We start from the raw sequence: 20,977 nt of genomic DNA, 5'->3' as shown, positions 1-20,977 counted from the left end.
TTTTTTAGGCTCACCTATGAGCTTGGAAAAAATGAATAGTGGCAGTAATTAATAGTTGTAGAAGATCATTTTCTGAAATATCAGGATGCTAAATACTGGTTCATCATGTACAGGCTATGGCTATGCAAACTTTGAAAACAATTCAGAAGGAATGTTCATCATACCACTACTATTAATTACTGCCACCATTCCTTTTTTCAACCTCATAGGTGAGCCTTAAAAAAAAGATGCAGCTGCTTTAATGAGTCAACTTACATGACTTAAAGCAGTGGTGTCTTTTTCAGACTTTCAGAAATCTGAGAAAAAGATATGAAAGTTTTAAGCGGAAACAGAGAGGAACTGTATTTCTACTCACACAAGCTCTGCAATATTTCTTCCAAAGTGGTTTTGGCATATATGGTTAATATCAATATAGAATCTATACCTAAATAGAATCTTCCTATGTTGTTAGGCAGTACTCTCCAAACAGTTTGGACAATAACTCCTATAATCTCTGATTACTCATGATAATTGTCCAAAATGCTGGCATTTACTTGAGTCCATATCCTAACTCTTTTTTTAAAAAAACAAGTTTTATTATGTCCTTTACTCTAATGCTTTGATTAAATGTTTACTTCCAACATAGGAATATATTCAGTCTAAGCATTCTTTTTAAAAACAAACAATCGAAAAAGACTTGAATATCTAGATGTGAGGATATGTTTCCTATTCAAGGACAAATACTAAAAGACTGGAATAAATGTAATTCTATATATTGTATTGCAAAGAGACAGGAGATAACTGGTATTGTGTATAGATAACTATTCAGCTATAATATTTTGCTGCATTAGTACCTTTTAATTTTTTTTTAAACTTATACTGTGAGAATTAAAATGGCAATACCTGAAAATGGCAAGTGCAACCAGCCAATGAAAATCTTGCACTGTTTTCATATGTTTTTATCCGTGGCCTGTCAGACTCCTGAATGCAACATAACATCATAAATATGTAGTATGATAGACTTGCAGGGCCAGCACAACATTTTCATAGTGGTGCAATATATTATGATGTAATATTATGCACATATATGTATAGATAGAGGATTGTGTGTTGTTAGTATGATTTATTGGATTAGGGATTTTCTTTCTTTCACTGTGAGTTATTGATATGTATTTATGTTGGGGGAGTGCACGAAGGGAGGCTCAGCCAATCTCATTGTACACATGTTGTGCATTGACAATAAAGGTTGAATTGAATATGTGTTGCATGCACTGCACACAGGTAGAAGAGGGCAGGGTTTTGATTACCTACGGTAGTTGTACCTCTTCCCATTTTGAAGCAGTGGCTGTTACTATCAATGTTCCTGATGCTTGACAGACATTGTTTCTGAAGCAACACTAATAGCAGGAATTAAATATTTAAAATCTCAAATTAATTCACATTGTAATGTAACTATGACAAAGATTAGCAACTAGAGACTTTAGGGCTAAATCTGCCCTCTTTGCCTTTTCCCAGTTGTCAAATAATGAGAAATCAGTTGAGAGTGGTAAGTGCTGCCTGTGACAAGTGTAGAACTAACTGGTGACTAATTGTTTCTATTATTTTGCTAATCTGCCATCATTCAACTTTTTTCCCAGCATGCACAGTGAAGCTCTATTGTTGTACAGATCAAATCCTAAGTGCGCTTTTTTCTGTTGCACGACTAACAGCAAGGCGACATATTTTACTGTTGTGGATCTATAGGAAATGGAGAAATGTAGCCATAAATATTCTTTTCAGTTTATAACACCTCTGGGATATAGGATGCTAAATGTATAACTGACAGAACATGCTATCAATTATTCCAACATGTTAAAAAAAGAGATATGTAATTATGCAAATTTATTTAATGTTTTTTTTATTTCATGCACTGAACTGAAATAGAATGATGGCTTATCATCAAAATAATTGCCTATGCAATTAAAAGGTATTTGTGCAGTTTAGAGTTCAAAGAATTATAATCTAAAAATATTTTAGTTCTCAGGATTGTGAACAGCAGTTAGAAAACAGGATGATGAAATCTGAGCAATGAGTTAGTAAATTTAAATAGTAATTTTGTGGGAACGTTTTCAAGCAGCCAAAAGCATAGTAGTTGTTCTCTGCTCTAGCTGGAGAGTTCTCTTCCTGCCCAAAATGAGTGCCAAATTTATTATTTTGTGGTTAATATTATCTGCAGCTGCTCTGGAATCTGCTAATGCAGCTAATTGCAAACTTTTAAAATTGTTTTACAATATGTGATTAGTTATTCAGATTGTGGCACTTACTTTTAATAAATGAATTAACTTATTTGCCTTTGCTCTCAATTTTAAACACTGTACTTTGTGGCCATCTGCTAGCAGTTCAACCAGTCTTACTGCAGTGGATTTCCCTTTCTCCTATTCCAGGACACGAGTCAGAAAAAAAATAATTCTAGTCAGGTAAACAAAAATTAGTCTTAGCCCTTAGAATGCTCTTTTCAAATTGAGAGTCAGAGGACTGGAGTTATAAATGCCCTGTCCTACTCTGGAAGAGTCACTGAATATCTGAAGCCCTCTTGTTTGTAGACATAAAAAGGGAAAATAGGCAGGCATTATTCAACTATGCTGTACATGAACAATTAAAGACATTCTGGTTTCCAGTCTTCTAGCCAAATTAGTTCAAGAGCTTTGGACTGATCCAATGGCTTACTACTACTTCTTGTCTCCTTAATTAGCACAATCAGAATAAATGATCTCAAATAAATAACAAAGAAATAGTCTTACAGATGCAGAACTTGTGCAGGAATAGAATTCAATATTAGGAAAATGGACTGCCACGATACTGAGGTCTGAATTATTAATTATTGGCTGGCTTGCTTCTGTTTCATTTTTGTGCATGGCACAAGTTACAGTAAAAATTTGTCATTCCCTTTGAAAAAAAGCAGGTATAAAGTGCTCCGCAGAGGGTGTAGAAAAATAGGATAGAAAAATCTGTTCCAATTATTCTGGTAAATTTTAAATATAGCAACAATAACAATGGTAAAAGAAGAGAAATTAGTTCTCTCCATTCTCAAAATATCTGCCAAAGCTTTTAAGTACAAAAACAATAATATACTTATGAAAATTCAAAACACTATGTACAATTGTGTTCCATAAGATTCCAGTAAGATAATTTTATTATTACTTCTGTTAAAGATTTGCTTTCCTTTTTTCTTTATTATCTATCACACAATATTTTTTTCTCTCTTGCAACACCTGATTTTAGCACTTCCTTCTAAATTTTACTGAGAGTTACTGACACCTCATCCACAAATAGATCGCTCATTGTCCATAGGGCAATCAATATTCCCAATGAACTGTGTTTTCAAAAAAATAGGAAAAGCTAAACATTCTGTCAAGTTATAACTGGTAGTTTGCAAAATTCTTCACCACTTGAGTGATGATTCTTTCATGATTCACTTCTGAATGAGTAAGTGACAAGAAGCAGCAACTGGCAGAAGAGTATTATTCAAACAATACAATTTTTCAGGAAGCCACAGGTTCAAATTAAAAGTTGGCTCTCAAGTAGGTTGTGAATTTTGAATAAGTCTCTCCATTCTAGTTTTAAGGAAAGTAATCATAACTTGGGCTCAGGCTTTAAATTTACAAAATTCTATTTTGTAAGTGGTTAATCAGAACAGTCGCCCTCAGTATTTTTTTCAACTTTCATCACTTTTAATTATATCTGCAGCATCCATTTCCAGCAAGGACTCACCTGCTTATTAAGAATCACCCCCTTGATCAAAAGTGACATTTTCGGAGTCCATGCTTACCACATTGTTAACCTCAGTTTCTTTTACTTCTAAGGAAACTAGCAGAGGGGGTGCCTCAATGTTTAAAGATTCTGTATGCAACATGCATTCTTGAGTTTCAACAGAACAGCTCAAGAAGGGTGATATCTCTGTTTCCCTCTGGACAGATTGCAGAAGGGACAATTCTGCTTCCTGAGAATCTGCTTTAATACATTGTCCCATTTGAGAATGATCTTCTTTTGGAAAAGAATGGAGAGAGGAAAATTCTTCTCTTATCTGGTCAGGTTGTTCACCTTCAGCATGCTCTGTTTGTGACTTCTGTTCTTCAGACACAACATCATGGGGTGAAGGGTCTATTTTACTCTGGTCAGATTGATCGCTTTCAGTAGATGGCGCTGTTTGAGACTGGTCATATGTACCATCGTTCTTTTCATCTGGGTGTGTGATGTTTGGCTCTGTATTCAACTCTTCTCTTGAGATATCACTGGGACTCTGTTTTTCAGACGTTTCAGAAGCATCCTGATGAATTATGATGTTTGTTTCCCCAGAGCTACTTACTAGATTTGTATCATCTGCTTTTACAGTGGGAGAAAAGGGCTTCTGCAAATCACCTGTTTGATGGTCCTCTTTACTCTTTTCTTGTACTTCTTCCTTTGGGTTTGACATTCCACACTCCTGTAAATCTTGCTCTTTGTTTGTAGACTGTTCATATTCTTTCAGTTCAACAGTCAAGGTCAACAAATTTCTAATTTCATTCACATCGTCATGAATTGGAAGCTCTTCTTCTTCTGCTGTTCCTTTATTTTGTTTTATTGTGATTTCACTGGCATTTGTGATTGGAAAGACTCCCTCTACAACAGTAAGTATTTTTGGACAAGATTCACTGCCACCAAAATCTGAAATTATTATCCCCTCTTCTTCTGTCTTCCTAGCCTCATCACATTCCTCTTCTTGATGCAGTTTTTCTGTTAAGAAAACTTCATAACTTCCAAGGCCAGCATCTGATTCATCCATCAAATTGGGGGCTGGTCCTCTAGCTGGGCTAGCCTGTGCTGATTCTACAGGAGTTTTTAGATCACTCAAACTGGACACGCTTTCAGAAGGCAGGTTTATTTCCTCATACAGATTATGTTTCTTCAGATGGACTGCTTCTTTTATCACTAAGCAAGAGATGGACAGAAAAAAACAAACAGAGAAAAGATATTCAGCCATAGAATAAGAGCACAGAAACATGTTGAGAACAAGGCAATATTATCTTGGAAGAACTAAATGGAGGAAGAGTCTCTTCTAAAATCATCCATAAAGTTAATAAAGCACCTTCCTCAATCCTGTATCCCCAAATGTATTAGTCTTCAACTCTGACAATGCCCAGTGAAGGTATAGATAATATATTTTGATTTTTCAACCCTGTTTTAAACCTATTGGTTTTTTGGAAGAATCCAAAGACTGCTGAATGAAAAAAGATCAAGGTAAAACTTAAAACTCCTTGAATTAATCAGTTCATTTTTATACTTGCCAAGACAGATTAATATGAATCTCAGAAGAAACAAAGTTACCTTTTAAGGATTCATCAAGCAATGTTTGAAACAATATTTCTTCATAGACATTTTCAACTTGTATCAAACTGTTATATTCAGCAAAGATGTACTGTTCATACTCCTGAAGCATCTACACAACAAGATACAATTTAAAGTAATAATGGCTAATTAGAAAATAACACATTTACAGGAAAAATAATAAACTCTAATATAAGTGAGGTTTATTAGAATATCTGAGAGTAAAGGTGTCTTAATCTATCTCTGCAACAAGATGAATTTCACTGGGAACTGCCACAAGTAAGATCCTCAGACACTGGAAAGACAATGTGGTTTGCAAAAATATTATGAGTACAGGATATTGGTAATTTCTTCATTTACTAGGAAAACAGATAGATTCTTAATTTTTTTTTCTAATCACTCTTTGATGCACCAAGAATGTGGCTATCAATTTTCTAAATGGGTAAAATTTTATCCAAATTGATTTAAAAAATCATGCAGCCTTTTGCAAACTGCCCTCCTCTTTCTCAAGCTCTGAGAACTCATTGCAAGAAGATGTTACAAATACTATGTACATGTTTCTGTCTTTCCATCTGTTTTTAAAATATCTCACTCTTACATATATCTGTTTCTTAACAGAATGTCCATAAGAAGAACTGCATGAATTAATTTTTCAAGTAAACATAACACATGCTTTATACACGGGATTATATAAATTCTAACTCATTTTTATACCGTTTCCCTGAAAATAAGACCTCTCCTGAAAATAAGACCTCCCCTGCAAATAAACCCTCCCCCAAAATAAGCCCTCCCCCGAAAATAAGCCCTCCCTGAAAATATTTAACCGCATGCACAGCCAGTCCCTGCCATTTCCTCTGGTTAGGGTTGGGGAGACAAAGCTGGAAATCAGGTAAGATGGCAAGAGGATCCCCATCTCTCTCCATGTGCCCCAAAATAATAAGACCTCCCTGAAAATAAAGCCAAGCTTTATTATTTTGGGGTTCAAAAAAAAATATAAGACAGGGTCTTATTTTCGGGAAACATGGTAGGTGTAATATGCAAGGAGTTCTTTGCAACACCTTATCATTTTGCCCAAAGTAACTTTTAATTATCTTTTAATATTTCAGAAGAATACAGATCCTCTCCAAGGTCCCCTTCAATTCTTGTATCTTATGATTTGTTCTAAAATGAGAATATAATCATATCCTGCACCCAATATATTCCTTGGGCTGTAAAAAAAAAAAAGACTAGCTTTTTTATTATAACCTTGGAGTTTTAGGAAGAGAGCTAGGTTTAAGAAAAACTTGTCATATGTAATCTAGATCTGTGAAAATCAACAGGATTTAAACGAATTGGCCCTAAGAATAACTAAGGCCAATTCCAACTTATTGTTACTGTCTTGTCTCTATTATTTCATTTCCACAGACTTTAAAATTAAAGAACCATTCCCTGCTGACATTATTAGCATTTTCGTTTTGATTTCCAAATCCTTTTGAGTCATATATGTCAGTATATTAACCTACCGGTTTACATGTTGAAGCCAATGTCCGCTGCAGTGTGGGCAGAGTGATCTGGATCAAGATATCCTGAAATATCCTCTTCCGGATAGTACTGCTGTCATAATCATATTGCTGCCATATAAATTGTGTAAAAAGAAGAATCAGGTGTGAGATTTTGGAGAGCCAAACACCTACTTCCCAACTTCCTCCCCTGCTAATGTACACTAAAATCAAGCATCAAGCCAATAACTATCTCTATTCCTTCATATTTATCTGTAGGATCAGAGCCAAATTTGATGTCATCTTTTTTATAAATATATAATTTTTACTAAGGAAGTTTTCAACAGAATAAAAACAGTGCTGCAATTTAAAAATCGGAAGATAAAAAAAAATAAAGAAGTAATAATGAGAGAAATAGAAAAGAAAGATAAAGAAAAAGAAAAAGAAAGGAAAGTTACAAAGATCTTAAGAAGGTAGGAAGTTGCTTCTTTGTAGCAAAATTGGAATAAACTTATTTATTCCTAGTGTGTTTATTCGTTAATTTATTCATTCATTTATTCTCAATATTAGATCCAACTAGATATATGGTATTGTATCAACAATAAAATACACACATGCCTTTTATGTCATCATTCTAAAATGTGCCTCTATGGGTGTCTGGGTTACAGTTCCCAGAATCCCCAGCACATCTAAATACATCAGGTTAGTGAACTGTCAGCCCTACAAGGGTAGAACCAGACCAGGCAATAACTCAGTGGAAAATTCACAGTTACTTTTACTAAGATTGGCTATAGTAATGTAAAACTGCAAGTCTGATTATGCTCCCTCTATTGTTTTAGGGAAGTCTCTGCAATGTTTGCACACACTTTCTACAAATCCCAAACTTTATCTTTGTTTTCTCCCTTTCTTTCGCACTATAACATTTCCCCTTTTCTTCTTCAAATCCATTCTCTTTATCTCTACATCAGTTCAAATTTGACTAATCTTGAAAATCTTAGGAAAGATGGAAATGGCTAAGTACTTCAGTGGGGAAACCATTAGGAAATATCAGAATTATAGATTGGGAAGTTTTAAAAAATGCAAAAAAACCAGTGGGAAACTATTTCTGTATTATTGCCAAGAACATTACATGGACTTGTCCGTTAAGACCTCCAAGAATCAAGTTTGATTTCAACAAGACTTTTTATTTTATACAGTGGCTTTCTAAAAAGCAGATTTCTATTTAGTGACAACTTGGTTTGCTCTGAACTCCATATCCAAAATTCTGTATTTCAGCCAACCTCTACCAGGACACTCTGGAGTGTATTTAAGCTTATCAACAGATATGAAGGGGAATTGGAAAAATAGTCATCTGACCTTCCATAGTGTAGCATAGGATGGAAATTCAAAGGCATACATATATATACTTTCTATATTTGCTGCTCACTTTGTCAATTCTCTCAATTATTTTTGGTAAAAGTGACATTAGGCCCATGTTGCACACATATATATGATAGTATATGTCCATTCAGGATTGAATTAGAAGTCAGACTTCTAATTATTCAGAAAGTCAACTTCAGATATACTAGTTAATGCAACTCAGACTCCATATAGAAATACATTTAAATAGGATGTAATGCATATTTTGCCTAGCAAGAACAAACCCAAGTTTCCCCTTCCTTCAGTAAGTCCTTAATGATTTCAAAATGGTAGCTGTTCTACTTTTTATTTGTCTCAATTTCCAAATTTCAATTTTCAACTTCTTCCCCTTTTAGATGTATCATTAAATTTATTTTCTCACAAAAGCAGCACTACTCAAACAGGTCTACTGTGTTTTTAATATATTATCATGATCACCATAATAATAACTTTTATTTGCGGTCACAGACCAAAATACAAGTATAATTGCAAAAGAACATGGCGAAAGTAACATCATAAACAGTTGGCTATCATGATCACCATTCTCTCTATCAACACAACACAGATTAAAGACATACTATTACAAATATGTGATATTTTACATCCAGACAATTCAAATAATTATCTGTATTTTTCATTAACAGAAATACGGAGAAAATACCTTGTTTGGCATTTGGATTTTATAATGAACATTATAACCCAACATTCCTACTTTGAGAACAAGCAAAAGAAATAAATACTTCACCTTAAGAACACGAAGTTTGACTTTTTCTATGGCTGTTGCCATTTTGGTGATGTCTTTGGAGTGATTTAAACCCAGTAGCTGCTCAAATGTATATACTGCATTTTCCAGAATCTAAAAACAGATAAAAAATAGTTGCCTTATTTACTTTCTTGCAGAGGTCCATCTGCCACTCAGTTTTTTCTCTTTGTCAACGTCTAGTTACTTTATTTGTACATTGAAATATTTATTTACAAGACATGTTGGCAATGTTTTTTCTTCTTATTGCAAATATCTTTGTCTTTATGAATTATTCCATGAATTGGTTTGTACACAAAGTTATAATGCAGGGTTTTTTTTTGTTTATGTTAGTACATTATATGAACCCAACCCATGTATTAGATATTTTACATCATGCTCAAGAAACTGTGGTTTAGCATAATCCACAACCCATGGTTTATATCATCAGAACCTTGCAAATGGGAGTGAATCTACCTGTCAGCGTTCCAGAACAACCCAACTTCATGACTATGTGATTCAGAGATTTGATTTAAGGGGTCTTATATCTCTAAAGGGAGTTCTAACTTGCATTTGGAAATCCAAATCATTAGAAATCAAGAAAGGGGTAACCAAGTATTGGTTGGCAAGTAATCCAAACCAATATTAAACTCCTCAGAAGATCGGCCTGCATATTGCTGATGGTCAAAGTATATATGAATCCTTATCATACCTCCTGCATTACATTATGTGTCCTCTGAATAACCAAGTCAATGTTGTGGAATTTGAAGCGGGTCTTGAGATCCTGAAGTTGCTCTTGAAGAAAATTGACTTTTAGATAGCAAGGCTCCATTTTGACAGAGTCGTGCGGCAGGTTCATCAGGTGATTCACATTCTGTCAGAAACACAAATTGGGAAGGAAGTAGATTTTCCAGTAGTGGTACATTTACTATCCCTATAAGGGCCTGGTGGCTCAGCAGACTGATAGCATTGTGATTAACACCAGCTGTCTGCAATTACTGTAAGTTCGAATCTCACCAGGCTCAAGGTTGACTCAGCCTTCCATCCTTTCTAAGATAGGTAAATTTAGGACCCAGTTTGTGGGGGCAATAAGCTGACTTTGTATAAATGTACAAACGTATGAAGGCTATTGCTTAATGCATTGTAAGCCGCCCTGAGGCTCCGAAGAAGGGCGGCATATAAATCAGATTAAAAAAAAAATTCAAAAATTAGAAGGTTGTATAACCTGGTAGTTACACAATTACAGCAGCCCTTGGTGTCATATGGTAAATGAGAAAGGTTTCTGGAGTTCTGCTGGCATTCCTCAGTAAAAAGGAATGATTAAGTTATCATGGAAGGAAAGGGAAGGCAATTCTTTCCAAAGGCAATTCCTGAATTGTATCCTCGTGTTACATGGTTGACTAGTGTCTTCTGCTGTGCTGCAGTTTATCTATATTATCTATATATTATCTACATCTAAAAATTACCTATATTTTTTGTAGGCTGTTTTGTACAATATTTTTTTTCCTTTCAAACATGTTGTTTCTGAGATTTTATGGGGAATTTGATTGTTTAACAATAAACAAAAATATGGCAAGTCCAGGTTATGGAATGTAGTTTACCAACTTTTATAATCCTGCTCTATACATTTCGGGTGAGACAGGTTCTTATTTTTAATGTAAAGATAGAAACTAAGAGGTACCCCAAAAGGGGGTGAAAATTTAGGTGCGTCTTATACACCGAATGTAGCCCTGCCCACCCACTGGCTCCCCCCACTTTTTGGCCTCTGCCTCCCAGCAATTACCTCCTTGCAAGCAAACAGCAAGAAAAAACAGCCCCATTCAGCTTCAGCATAGGCTAATTAGCACAAGTTGATTAGATCGGCCTCCTGACTCTCAGCTGATTTGCTCTCAGCTGTTTTGGGCAGGCTCTTTTGCAAGCTCTTGTTTTGCAAGCTCTTTGCTTGCTGCAAAGAGTGCTGGAGCAGATTTTTTTTTTCCTAGCTAAAACGAAACTGAAAGTAAAACAGGCTCTGCTGCAATGTGACAAATGAGGCAGGGAGAGAGATTTCTTTTTCTTTTTGCTCACCAAAAAAGGTAGGTGCAAACAATGGGAAATTTAGAGCAAAAGAGGAGAGTTCAAAATTTTAAAACACAAAAGAAAAAAAGGTATATTTAACTAGGGAATTATAATAATTGAGATGATATTAATTGTATATTGTGTTGAAAGCAGAAATGGTTAAGTTATAGTTTGGAGGAATATATGGGGAAAATTATTTGGTTTATTATTATTGGTAAATATAATTAATTGATTTGTAAGAAATTGGATTGCATGGAAATAATTGGAATATTCATGTTCATATTGATTAATATACAAAAAAGATAGTTATAACTGATTTATATAAAAATGTTGAATTTGTATTAAACAATTGTAATATTAAATAATTAATCAATGTGAGGATGGATATAAAAATAGATGACAATTGGAAGGGGTATAATATAGAATAGAAGGGAAAAATTGAATTTGATTAAGATTAGAGATGAGGATGAAGAGTAATATTGGTTTTTTAAAAAAATAGATGAGGAATAAATGTGGCAAAAAGGAAATATAGAAATTGTAAATTTAATTGAAATGACTAAACACTGTTTAAATTTGTGAACCAGCCAAATACGCTGTTCAGAGAAAATACATTGTATGTTTGTATGTGTGCTTGTCTAAAAAATTAAAAAAAAAACTTAAAAAAACAACAACAACCAAAAAAGGTAGGTGAGTCTTATACTCCGGTGCATCTTATACTCTGAAAAATAAGGTAGTTATTTGCCAAAGGCAAGAGTATGGGCTCTCACTCAGACTTGGAAACAACTGACCAAGATAAAACTATTATGCCTCAGAGGATAAACTGAAGGCTGATGACCCCAAGTGACTCCCATCCATGCAGAAGGCAAACAATTTAGCATCCTGGCTTCCTTACCTCATTTAGTGTTGCAACATCATTTGTTGCTTGAAAGGTTTGGCTGATTGCATTGACTTCCTTTTCAAACAGCAGACAGACTTCGGTGAATCCAGAGCTCACTGGCCCCATGAGTTCCTCTAGTACAGAAGCTAAAAAGGGCTGAATACTTTCACTGCAACAGATCTGGATAGGTTCAGTTATGCTCCCTGAAGATTTAAGATAAACCTGAGATGAACTCTAAGAAGGAAGAAGACTTTAAACAAAAAATGCCATCTTATATAATTTATTACACGTAGTCCACCCTTACTGTCTGTGCATTCAGCAAACATTTGGATTTACAACAGCACTGAAAAAGTAGATTTAGAACTAGTCTTCAAACTTTTAGCATCTCTGTTAAACACCTATCACCAGTTGGATTGCAGGACTGGGACTACTTATGTATGCTTGTAGACATCATATTGTAGAAATGCAAAATTTATGAGTTGATGCATTTTACATACTAGCATACCACTTAAATGAAAAACATAACAATGGGACTATTTCACTGTTAGAGAATACAAGTACAGTATAAAACTACCAGGTTAAATATGTTTAATGCAATGATGCCTCCCTACTATGCAATTACATTTCAGAATTAAGAAAATATATTTTCTTTATAAAGCTGAAAGCAGCTGGTCATTTCAACAGACTCCTGATACAGAATAAATTGCGCCAGATGAGCCCAGTTTGCATGTCATATTAGAATGCAGTATTGGAAAAACTGATAGTATCAGAATCTAACCAGTTCTATCATTGTGCAAGCTTTTTTTACTTGAATTAGAAATAATTATTTTTTGATTAATTGATTGATTGATTGTGTGTGAATGTTTTCAACTCCCAGTGACCACACAGGGAGTTTTTCTCCGTGGTGATCTACCCATAACCTGCTCTTTCAGGTTTCCAACAGTGTGCTCTTTGCCACTGTGTCCATCCACATAGCTAATATTCTTCTCTTTCCTTCTACCTTTCCCAGGATTAGAGACTTTTCCAGAACCTGGATCTTTGCATAATGTGTCCGAAATATAATAATTAAAGTCTGGTTATTTGTACTCAAATGACAACTTTGAGTCGATTTGTTCAGAGGTCCTTTGATTTGTTTTCTTGGTTGTCCACACTATTCTCAGAAGTCTTTTCCAATACAAAAGTTCAAAAGCATGTATACTCTTCTATCCTTCTTCTTTAAAGTCCGACTTTCATTTCTATAGAGGACAGGTCCCCAACCCCCGGTCCGTGGACTGGCACCGGTCTGCGGCATGCCAGCAATCAGGCCGCGCAAACAAGAGAAGCCCCATTCATGGGATGCAGGCAGCACACAAAACCATGTCCCTCCAGTCCGCAGAAAAACCTCTCTCCATGGAATCAGTCCCTGATGCCCAAAAGGTTGGAGGCGCTGCCATAGAGTATCACAGGGAGTATCACAGATTCTGATCTTCACAGTATAGACCAATTTTTCTCAACCTTGGCAGCTCACAGATGTGTGGACTCCAACTCATAGAATTCCCCAAGTAGCCTGGGGGTTGGAATCCACCCAAATGAAAGCTACCAAGGTTGAAAACACTGGTATAGTGTTTGACATCCCAGTATTTGACATTTTTCCAAGGCCTTCATGACTGCTCCACAAAGTGTTAGTCTGCGGTATATTTCTTGACCATATTGTCAAGAAATACTGGTATCATTAAAACAGCTACAAATGTTGGGTTTCAGTCATCGTAGAGATACTCCATAGCAGGTAACTAAAACCTTTTTAATGATATTACAATATGATAATTAATTATTTGTAATTCAAACTAATAAAGTTTGCTCAGTAATGGAATTGATTTGCAGATTCTGCTACTATGAAATTTTCCAATATTCTGACAAGACATGCAACCAGGGTAGATTTGATTTAAATCAACTCGATTTAAATCACGACTTAAATCATAATTTAAATCAACTTGATTTAAATCATATTTTTAAAGAGCAACTGTCATCTCTGTCCCGCAGCAGCTCCTCCTCTGACCTGCTGTTGACTCACCAACAGTCCCAATTCAGTCCCTGAATATATAGCCTCATGCTACATAACTAAGCTCCATTTCATGCTGAATAAACTAAATTATTATGTATCTTAAATAGAAAACTATCTTTAGATATTTTTACTCAAAAAGCATTTTATTAAAATAAATTTGATAAAAATAAAAAAATTCAATTTAAATAAAAAACATCTGATTTTTTATTTTTTTAAAAAAACCATTGATTTTCATGCAACCCGATTTATACTTTTTTAAGAAAAAAAGCCCTAATTGTTCAATGAGGCTAGTCTTGATAAATGTGCACAGAACTGCAGGCCAAAACTGGAAGTGCTATTGATCATCTTCATTTGTACTATACTGTTTATAGTTTTGTTTTGTTTTTTGCTTTTTAACAAAATAGAATTAGATCATCTACAACAGTGATGGCTAACCTTTTTGCCATCGCGTGCCAGGAGCGCAGGGGGGAGGAAGGGGGGGTCACGCAACATGTGCCCACACCCATAATTCTATGCGCCCCGCCCCCACACATGTGCGAGCAACCCCCTGCTCTCCCCCTGCTCCAGGCACGTGATGGCATATGCCTTTCCTTTCCAGAGCCTTCTTAGGAGCTTGGGGAGGGCAAAAACGGCCTTCCCCACCCCCCTGGAGGCCCTCCGGAGGCCAGAAATGGCCCGTTTGCCAACTTCCGGTAGGACCGGAAGGCCCGAAAATCACCTGGCGCTGAGCTAGCATGCCCACCATTATGCCACCTGTGGCACACATACCATAGGTTTGCCATCACGGATCTACAATATTAATCATGCATTTGTTGCGTCCACTTAAACAGGGATTTCCAATTCTTTCCATCTCAAAAGAAACATGCAATGTGAACATATTATGAAATAAGCTTAGGCCCATGCCATATAAATGTAGATATCCTCAAAAGGGGCAAAAATAAAAAAGTCTGAATTAATTTTCTCTTAGCCATATGCAAATTAGTATTGTCAACTGATACTGTGATTAATAGATGTAAAAAGGAAAAATACAAAATGCTGATTGTGTGACATTCAATTTACCATTTATTTTCGCAGCCAGAAAGTCTTTCGAATTCACAATCTGGTCTATATTTGAACGAATAGTTCCCTCTAGTCCTAGAGTGACCTCTTTGCATTCTTCTTTCAGAGCACGTAAACCTTCTGATACCTGATCAAGTACCAAATAGTATGTTTCTTCTAGAATCTATAACAAAAAGAATGAATGAAATTATTTACCAGCTATACAAACCAGCTCCAAACCAGCTTCATGAATTAACAATGAAGTTAATGAATGTCTTGTAATTAATGTATTATATATATAAATATGTAAAGTAGAGAGTCACATATTTTGTTAATACAGGTAGTCTTCAACTTTTGACCATAATTGAGCCCATTTCTGTTGCTAAGCGAGACATTTGTTAAGTGAATTTTGCCCCATTTTACAACCTTTTTTTTCCCACAGTTGTTAATTGAATCATGGCAGTGATTCAGTTAGTAACATGGTTGTTCAGTGAATCTGGCTTCCCCATTGACTTTGCTTGACAGAAGATTGCAAAAGGTGATCACATGACCCCGGGGCTCTGCCTAGCATCTGAATTTTGATCATGTGACCATGGGGATGCTGCAACGATCGTAAGTCTTAACACTCATAAGTCACTTTTTCAGTGCTGTTACAACTTCGAATGGTGACTAAATGAACTGTTGTAAATTGAGGACTACCTATAATCTTTGTCTCTCAGTGGCTATTTCCAGCTGCAACACCTCTTGATAGATACTAGGTTCCAGATTAAAGAAAGAACAAATGGTTTGGAAATATTTAGTGAAAAGAAGTCTGAGTTTTGCCATTTGCTAGCAAGGAACATCTTAGAGGAGTGATGGTTTTAATGTTTTCAGCTAATTATATTTATAAATAAACTGCTTAAATTGAAACATACTATTTTTAAAAAAAAGAAGGTAACATCAATCTTTGAAATATTCTACTTTTCAAAAATTTGAAAACAGTCTCCTTTTTTTTCAGCTCAAGACCTATTAACTTCATATACACATCCACATTGAAAAGAAGTGGTTGTTATCAACTTATGGAGTTTTTTTTTTTTTTTAAAGAACTTCCTGATCAGGAAATATAATATAGTACTTACACCAAACCATGCCCGCTTTCTGTCATTTCTTTTTCCTTTCATTTTAGGGAGCACCATGCTCTGAAGGCTAGATAGAAGCTCCTCCATCACAAGGTTGCTAAGAATCTGGAAAGAGATAAAATTTAATAATCTTTTCTTTAGCCTCAAAAGCACAGAAATTGGTTTGACCTGAGAATGGTTGAGATGAACATCCTTTTCATAAAAATATTTCCATAAAGAATGGATTTCTGTCAAAAAGAATGGAAGACTTTTCATAAAAGTTTTCTATTCCCACACTTCCTGATGTGTAATTACCTGATTTTCATTTCCTATAATCATTTCCGACAGTCCATAATGGCCTTTCTCCTGACGGAAAAACTGGACAGCTTCTAAAAATGCTTGACTTTCAAAGGAAGGCTGTTTGAAAGGATCTGAAAGACACAAGAAACAACCAATTTGGATAAATAAATGTGATGTTGGTTTTCTTTTTCATAGTGTTTTAATGAAAATAAAAACCTTGAATGCTTCTTTAGCTAATCATTCTGGATAGCCGTAGCAAAAGCACTTAGATTTATATACCACTTTACAGTGTTTTACAGTCCTGTTTAAGCTGTTTACAGAGTCAGCATATTGCCCCCCAGCAATCTGGGTCCTCATTTTACCGACCTCGGAAGAATGGAAGGCTGAATCAACCTTGAGCCGGTCATGTTCAAACTCCAAACTGTGGGCAGAGTCAGCCTGCAATACTGCATTCTAACCACTGCGCCACCAGGGTTGCTATCTGGAGTGGAGTTTTTTGCAGTTACTTGTTTTTTCAGTTGCTAGATGAGAAATAATTTTGATAGGCAAAGTCTATTATGAAACCAACCAGACAAGTAATGTACCAGCTCAGCCTTGGCATCTTGCACCCATGTTTAACTTGTCATTTGTGTGTGAGAGCATTCCTCTAACATCTTCTCTAAGACGTTTTTTTGTTCTAGGAAAGCTTTAGGAGCAAAAGCCTCACAGCATGCCAGATCAAAAGGATCCTGATATTAATATATCATTTAATTGACTTTCATTAGATTTGAAATTTATTATTTTAATTGTACAACCACACAGATAAAAAAAAACTTTCTGACTACCTGGACCAGAAATCAACATAGATATCTTTAATTTGACCACTATATAGCTGTTAACCTCCAAAAACTCCTCACCAAAGTAATGGAATAATTCTAATAATATAAGAAGAAGAATGCATTCTAGACAGCATGTACATTTCAATGTAAGCAAGTGTAAGTTGATACAAGTTGGCACAGAAATCCAAAATTTCATTTATTTATAAGATCTAGTTATGGCAGTGAGTGACTAGGAGCTTTTCCACATTGTTTGAATCCTACACATAAACTGGTTGCAAATGAAGTCGATGGAACAAACCCTTTCTGAATTTCAACTCCTTCCTCTATTTTGGTGATATTCTCGTGAAGGCTTGCTACTGTACAGTTTGTGCTTCAACCAGGAAGGTTCTAATTCTTTCTGAAACTAGAACGTGAAACTTGAGAGAACTCTGGTCAATTTCATCCAGTGTCTTTTTTTAAAAGAAACCATCCTTTCTCTGCTGACCTCTTTAAAAAAATAATAAACGTGATTTCACTGATCTGCTATTAAACCTATAAAAAGAAAGGGGAGGGGGATTCTGCCTTTCGGAGCAAGTAGTCCAGCAAAATGGCCACCAAATGCAGAGAATGGGTTCTGGAAAGCATGCCTGCCAGAGTACACATTAGCCAATTTGAAAGGAGGCCTTTGTTGAGGATGGAATGAGGTTGAGCAGGTGGACTGGATTGTCCCACTTGAATTGTAGAGGAGGATCCTTTTGTTGCAAAACCAGAAAATTCAGGTGACTATCACCATCCCGGAAGAATAGGGACATGTAAAAGATGACATCATCCATCCCTTTGCTCTCCAAATAGTAATGAAGCTCAAGCTCATGCTGAGGGAAGCAGGAAGTACAGATCAGCCTCTAGAAAAAGATCTTAGGGTCAAAGTGGACAACTCAATTATTTCATGCTTGGAAGCCTTAAGAAAAGGAGTGAAAATATAATTGTTAATACTGCACAAATCTATGATAAGAACACATTTCAGAGTGTTGTGTAGCTGCGCTTAAACATATTCTGTAAAATATATCTGCACGTTTACATGAAAGGGCAATCAAAATGATTAAGGAGTTTCAGCTCCCTACAGAGAAAGATTATTTCACTTAGCACGAAGGAAGATAAGGGAAGATCTGATAAAAGCATATAAAAACATGAAAGAGAAAGAAAATGTGACTAAAGAACATTGATTATTCTCTGACAGTGCTAGGACTTCAGTTCATGCCTTGAAACTTATGCAGAAAGAACTACTTTGCTTACTAGCAGAAGGAACCACTTTTTCCTAAAGTGCACAGTTGAACTGTAGAATTTGATAGCGACGGTTCTGATAATAGAAATTTGGATAATTTTTAAAAGGGTCTAGACACATTTGTGAAGAATGAGGCTACAGTAGCTACTAATTCTGATATTGGTTATTCATTGCCTCTTCTATCAGAGGTAGTGTGCCATGAATACTATAAAAAGAAAGTAGGAGAAGACTATCATATCCATTGTTAAATCCTGCGAGGCAGACACACTCATGAAAAAGTATCACATGGATTTCTGAAAAGGGTAAAATACAGAAGTTTGACAGCCGGCTTTAGAAATTCTTAGATTAATGTACATATAGCATAAATAATCCCAAATTTCTTTGTCACATTTCTTTTCTTCCTGAGTTGAGATGTCTTTTTTGCAATGATGCAGTTTCCATCTCCAATTAGCTATGGGAAAGAACAGGGATGTCCCACATGGCTCCCACTATATTGCCAGTAGAACTGTTAAGCAAATATGAGATTTAAGTCTTATTTCTGGGCTCTGCATTTCCACAAACATATAGCAAACACTTGGTGTTTGATGCTGAAGAGGAGAATGGAATGGAATTGATACACACACATACACACATATGTACATATATACATATAGATGTCCTTGTCTTATAACCACAATTGACCCCAAAATTTCTGTTGTTAAGTAAGAGTGTTGTGAGTTTTATCCCATGTTATGACTTTTCTTCCCACAGTTGTTAAATGAATCATTGCAGTTGATGTTAGTAACTTAGTTGTTAAATGAATCTGGCTTCCCCATTGACTATGCTTGTCAGAAGGTCGCAAAAGGTAGGTGTTCATATGACCCAGGACACTGCAACTGTCATAAATACAAGTCAGTTGCCAAGCATCCGAATTTAGATCATGTGATCATGCAGATGCTGCAAAGGTTGAAACTACAGAAAATGGTCATAGGTCACGTAAGTTTACTAAGTGAACTGTTGTAATTCAAGGACTACCTGTATTAGGTTCGGGAGGGGCGGGGATGGCTGGAAGCTTCCACCAAAAGCAGAAAAGAAGTCAGATGAAGACCCAGAAGATTTAATCATTGCAGTGGTAGGACTAACATATTTTCAAATTGAATTGTGATGCTCATTCCTAACAAGGACCATTTGTGGAGTGCTGGTATCTGAATGCAAAGAAGATACAACATGCTCATCCCTTCTGCCTTAGTCACTGTCATTGTAATGGGTCTTGTCGCGCATCCACATGCTTTCAGAGATAGGAGTAGCACCCTTTCTGAATCCTAAAATGGCAGGGGGCCCGGGATAAAGAAAAGTAGCTTAGTTAGAGAATATCATTGTTCACTCTCTGGGTATTATGGCAGATTCTAAACACTAGCAGAGCCAAAGATTCTTTTTACTTCCTAAAGGTTCCAAAGGAAACTGATTTGAAATGTTATGAGGCTCATAGTCTCAAAGGCCAAAAATATCAATTTTGTCAAGGCCAATAGAATCATCAATGACTAGATTCACTTGTAACTTTGGGTAATCAGAATGAATAAAGGTATTCAAAATGCCTATTATAATATCACTAAAATGAAGGAGTTTTTGTTTTAGTTTTTCTGTAAAAATAGACTAGCAAGCATTTGGCAATATAGTATTTTTGGAATAGCCCTTACCAATTGGGAATTCATTCTGTCACCACTGAATTTAATCCAAACAATCTTCCATAACATTATTCTCTACCTCTTCTAAAAATTGGAATAAGATCCTAAAACTAATCTTTGGAATAACAAAACATGATTATTTATTGTTTTCATTAACTGATTCTAATAACCAGGGAACGACTAAAATTTATTAGCTTTGCCTGCTATATAGCACAACATAATGACATCATCATTCCACAGGGATGAGACAATTATACTTTTTCTTTTTTTGGGAACAAACTATTAGCTTGATACAGTACAATGCTAGTAAACATGAGACTATTTTGTGGATTGTGGCATCTGAACCAGAACTAAGCATATTATCTGCAGATTAATGAAAAAATTAGCTACTGAAGAATAAAAAAGGATCCTGGTATCAGAGTTTGTTTCAATTTATGGCTTGAGAGATACCATGATCCTAAACTCCTATACCATGACCCTAAAGTTTGCTCATGATTTAGTGTGACTCTTTTAACATGTTATAATTAAGTGATAATTCTGCTGCATATTTGAAAGTCTCTATTGTAAAAGCAAGAACTTTTAGACAGCTTAAAGGTTCCCAAGGGGATTTTCCTAGGATGTCTCATCAAGCAAGGTAATCAACTGATACGGTACATTAATGAGATTTCTCTCAGAGACACTGAACGTCTTCTATTTGTTTTTGGTAGTAGAACAGTATTTTTTCTGTACAAAATCCATATGGATAAGCGAGGGATCTTTATTTATAATGAAAGTGAAGTATTCATGATCTTTTCTTTGCACTAATACAGAAGGGGTTTGCCTCTATTTCTATAATTATTGTTGCCCTACTTTCCAGTCTAGTCTACAATCCTAGCATTTTTTGGTG

General features: G+C 35.5%; 1 protein-coding gene across 3 annotated transcripts in view; it reads right to left on the bottom strand.

The window, feature by feature from the left end:
• Nucleotides 1-3,667: 3,667 nt before the first annotated feature.
• The window catches only part of NIBAN1 (niban apoptosis regulator 1), a 55,855-nt gene continuing 38,545 nt past the window's right edge, over nucleotides 3,668-20,977 (bottom strand). For all 3 annotated transcript variants that reach the window (XM_034409622.3, XM_087890097.1, XM_087890096.1), the window contains 9 exons: nucleotides 16,364-16,479; nucleotides 16,070-16,174; nucleotides 14,973-15,135; nucleotides 11,888-12,075; nucleotides 9,650-9,811; nucleotides 8,944-9,054; nucleotides 6,825-6,932; nucleotides 5,323-5,434; nucleotides 3,668-4,926 (listed from right to left, as the gene is read on the bottom strand). In XM_034409622.3, the coding sequence (XP_034265513.2) occupies nucleotides 3,737-4,926; nucleotides 5,323-5,434; nucleotides 6,825-6,932; nucleotides 8,944-9,054; nucleotides 9,650-9,811; nucleotides 11,888-12,075; nucleotides 14,973-15,135; nucleotides 16,070-16,174; nucleotides 16,364-16,479 (2,255 nt within the window). In that variant the 3' untranslated portion in view covers nucleotides 3,668-3,736. The remainder of the gene's footprint in view (nucleotides 4,927-5,322; nucleotides 5,435-6,824; nucleotides 6,933-8,943; nucleotides 9,055-9,649; nucleotides 9,812-11,887; nucleotides 12,076-14,972; nucleotides 15,136-16,069; nucleotides 16,175-16,363; nucleotides 16,480-20,977) is intronic.

The sequence above is a fragment of the Pantherophis guttatus genome, chromosome 3 (genome assembly GCF_059756535.1).
Source record: "Pantherophis guttatus breed Tessera chromosome 3, ASM5975653v1, whole genome shotgun sequence".
In the NCBI taxonomy this organism is placed as follows: domain Eukaryota; kingdom Metazoa; phylum Chordata; class Lepidosauria; order Squamata; family Colubridae; genus Pantherophis; species Pantherophis guttatus.
This window is presented reverse-complemented; position numbering and strand designations above follow the sequence as displayed.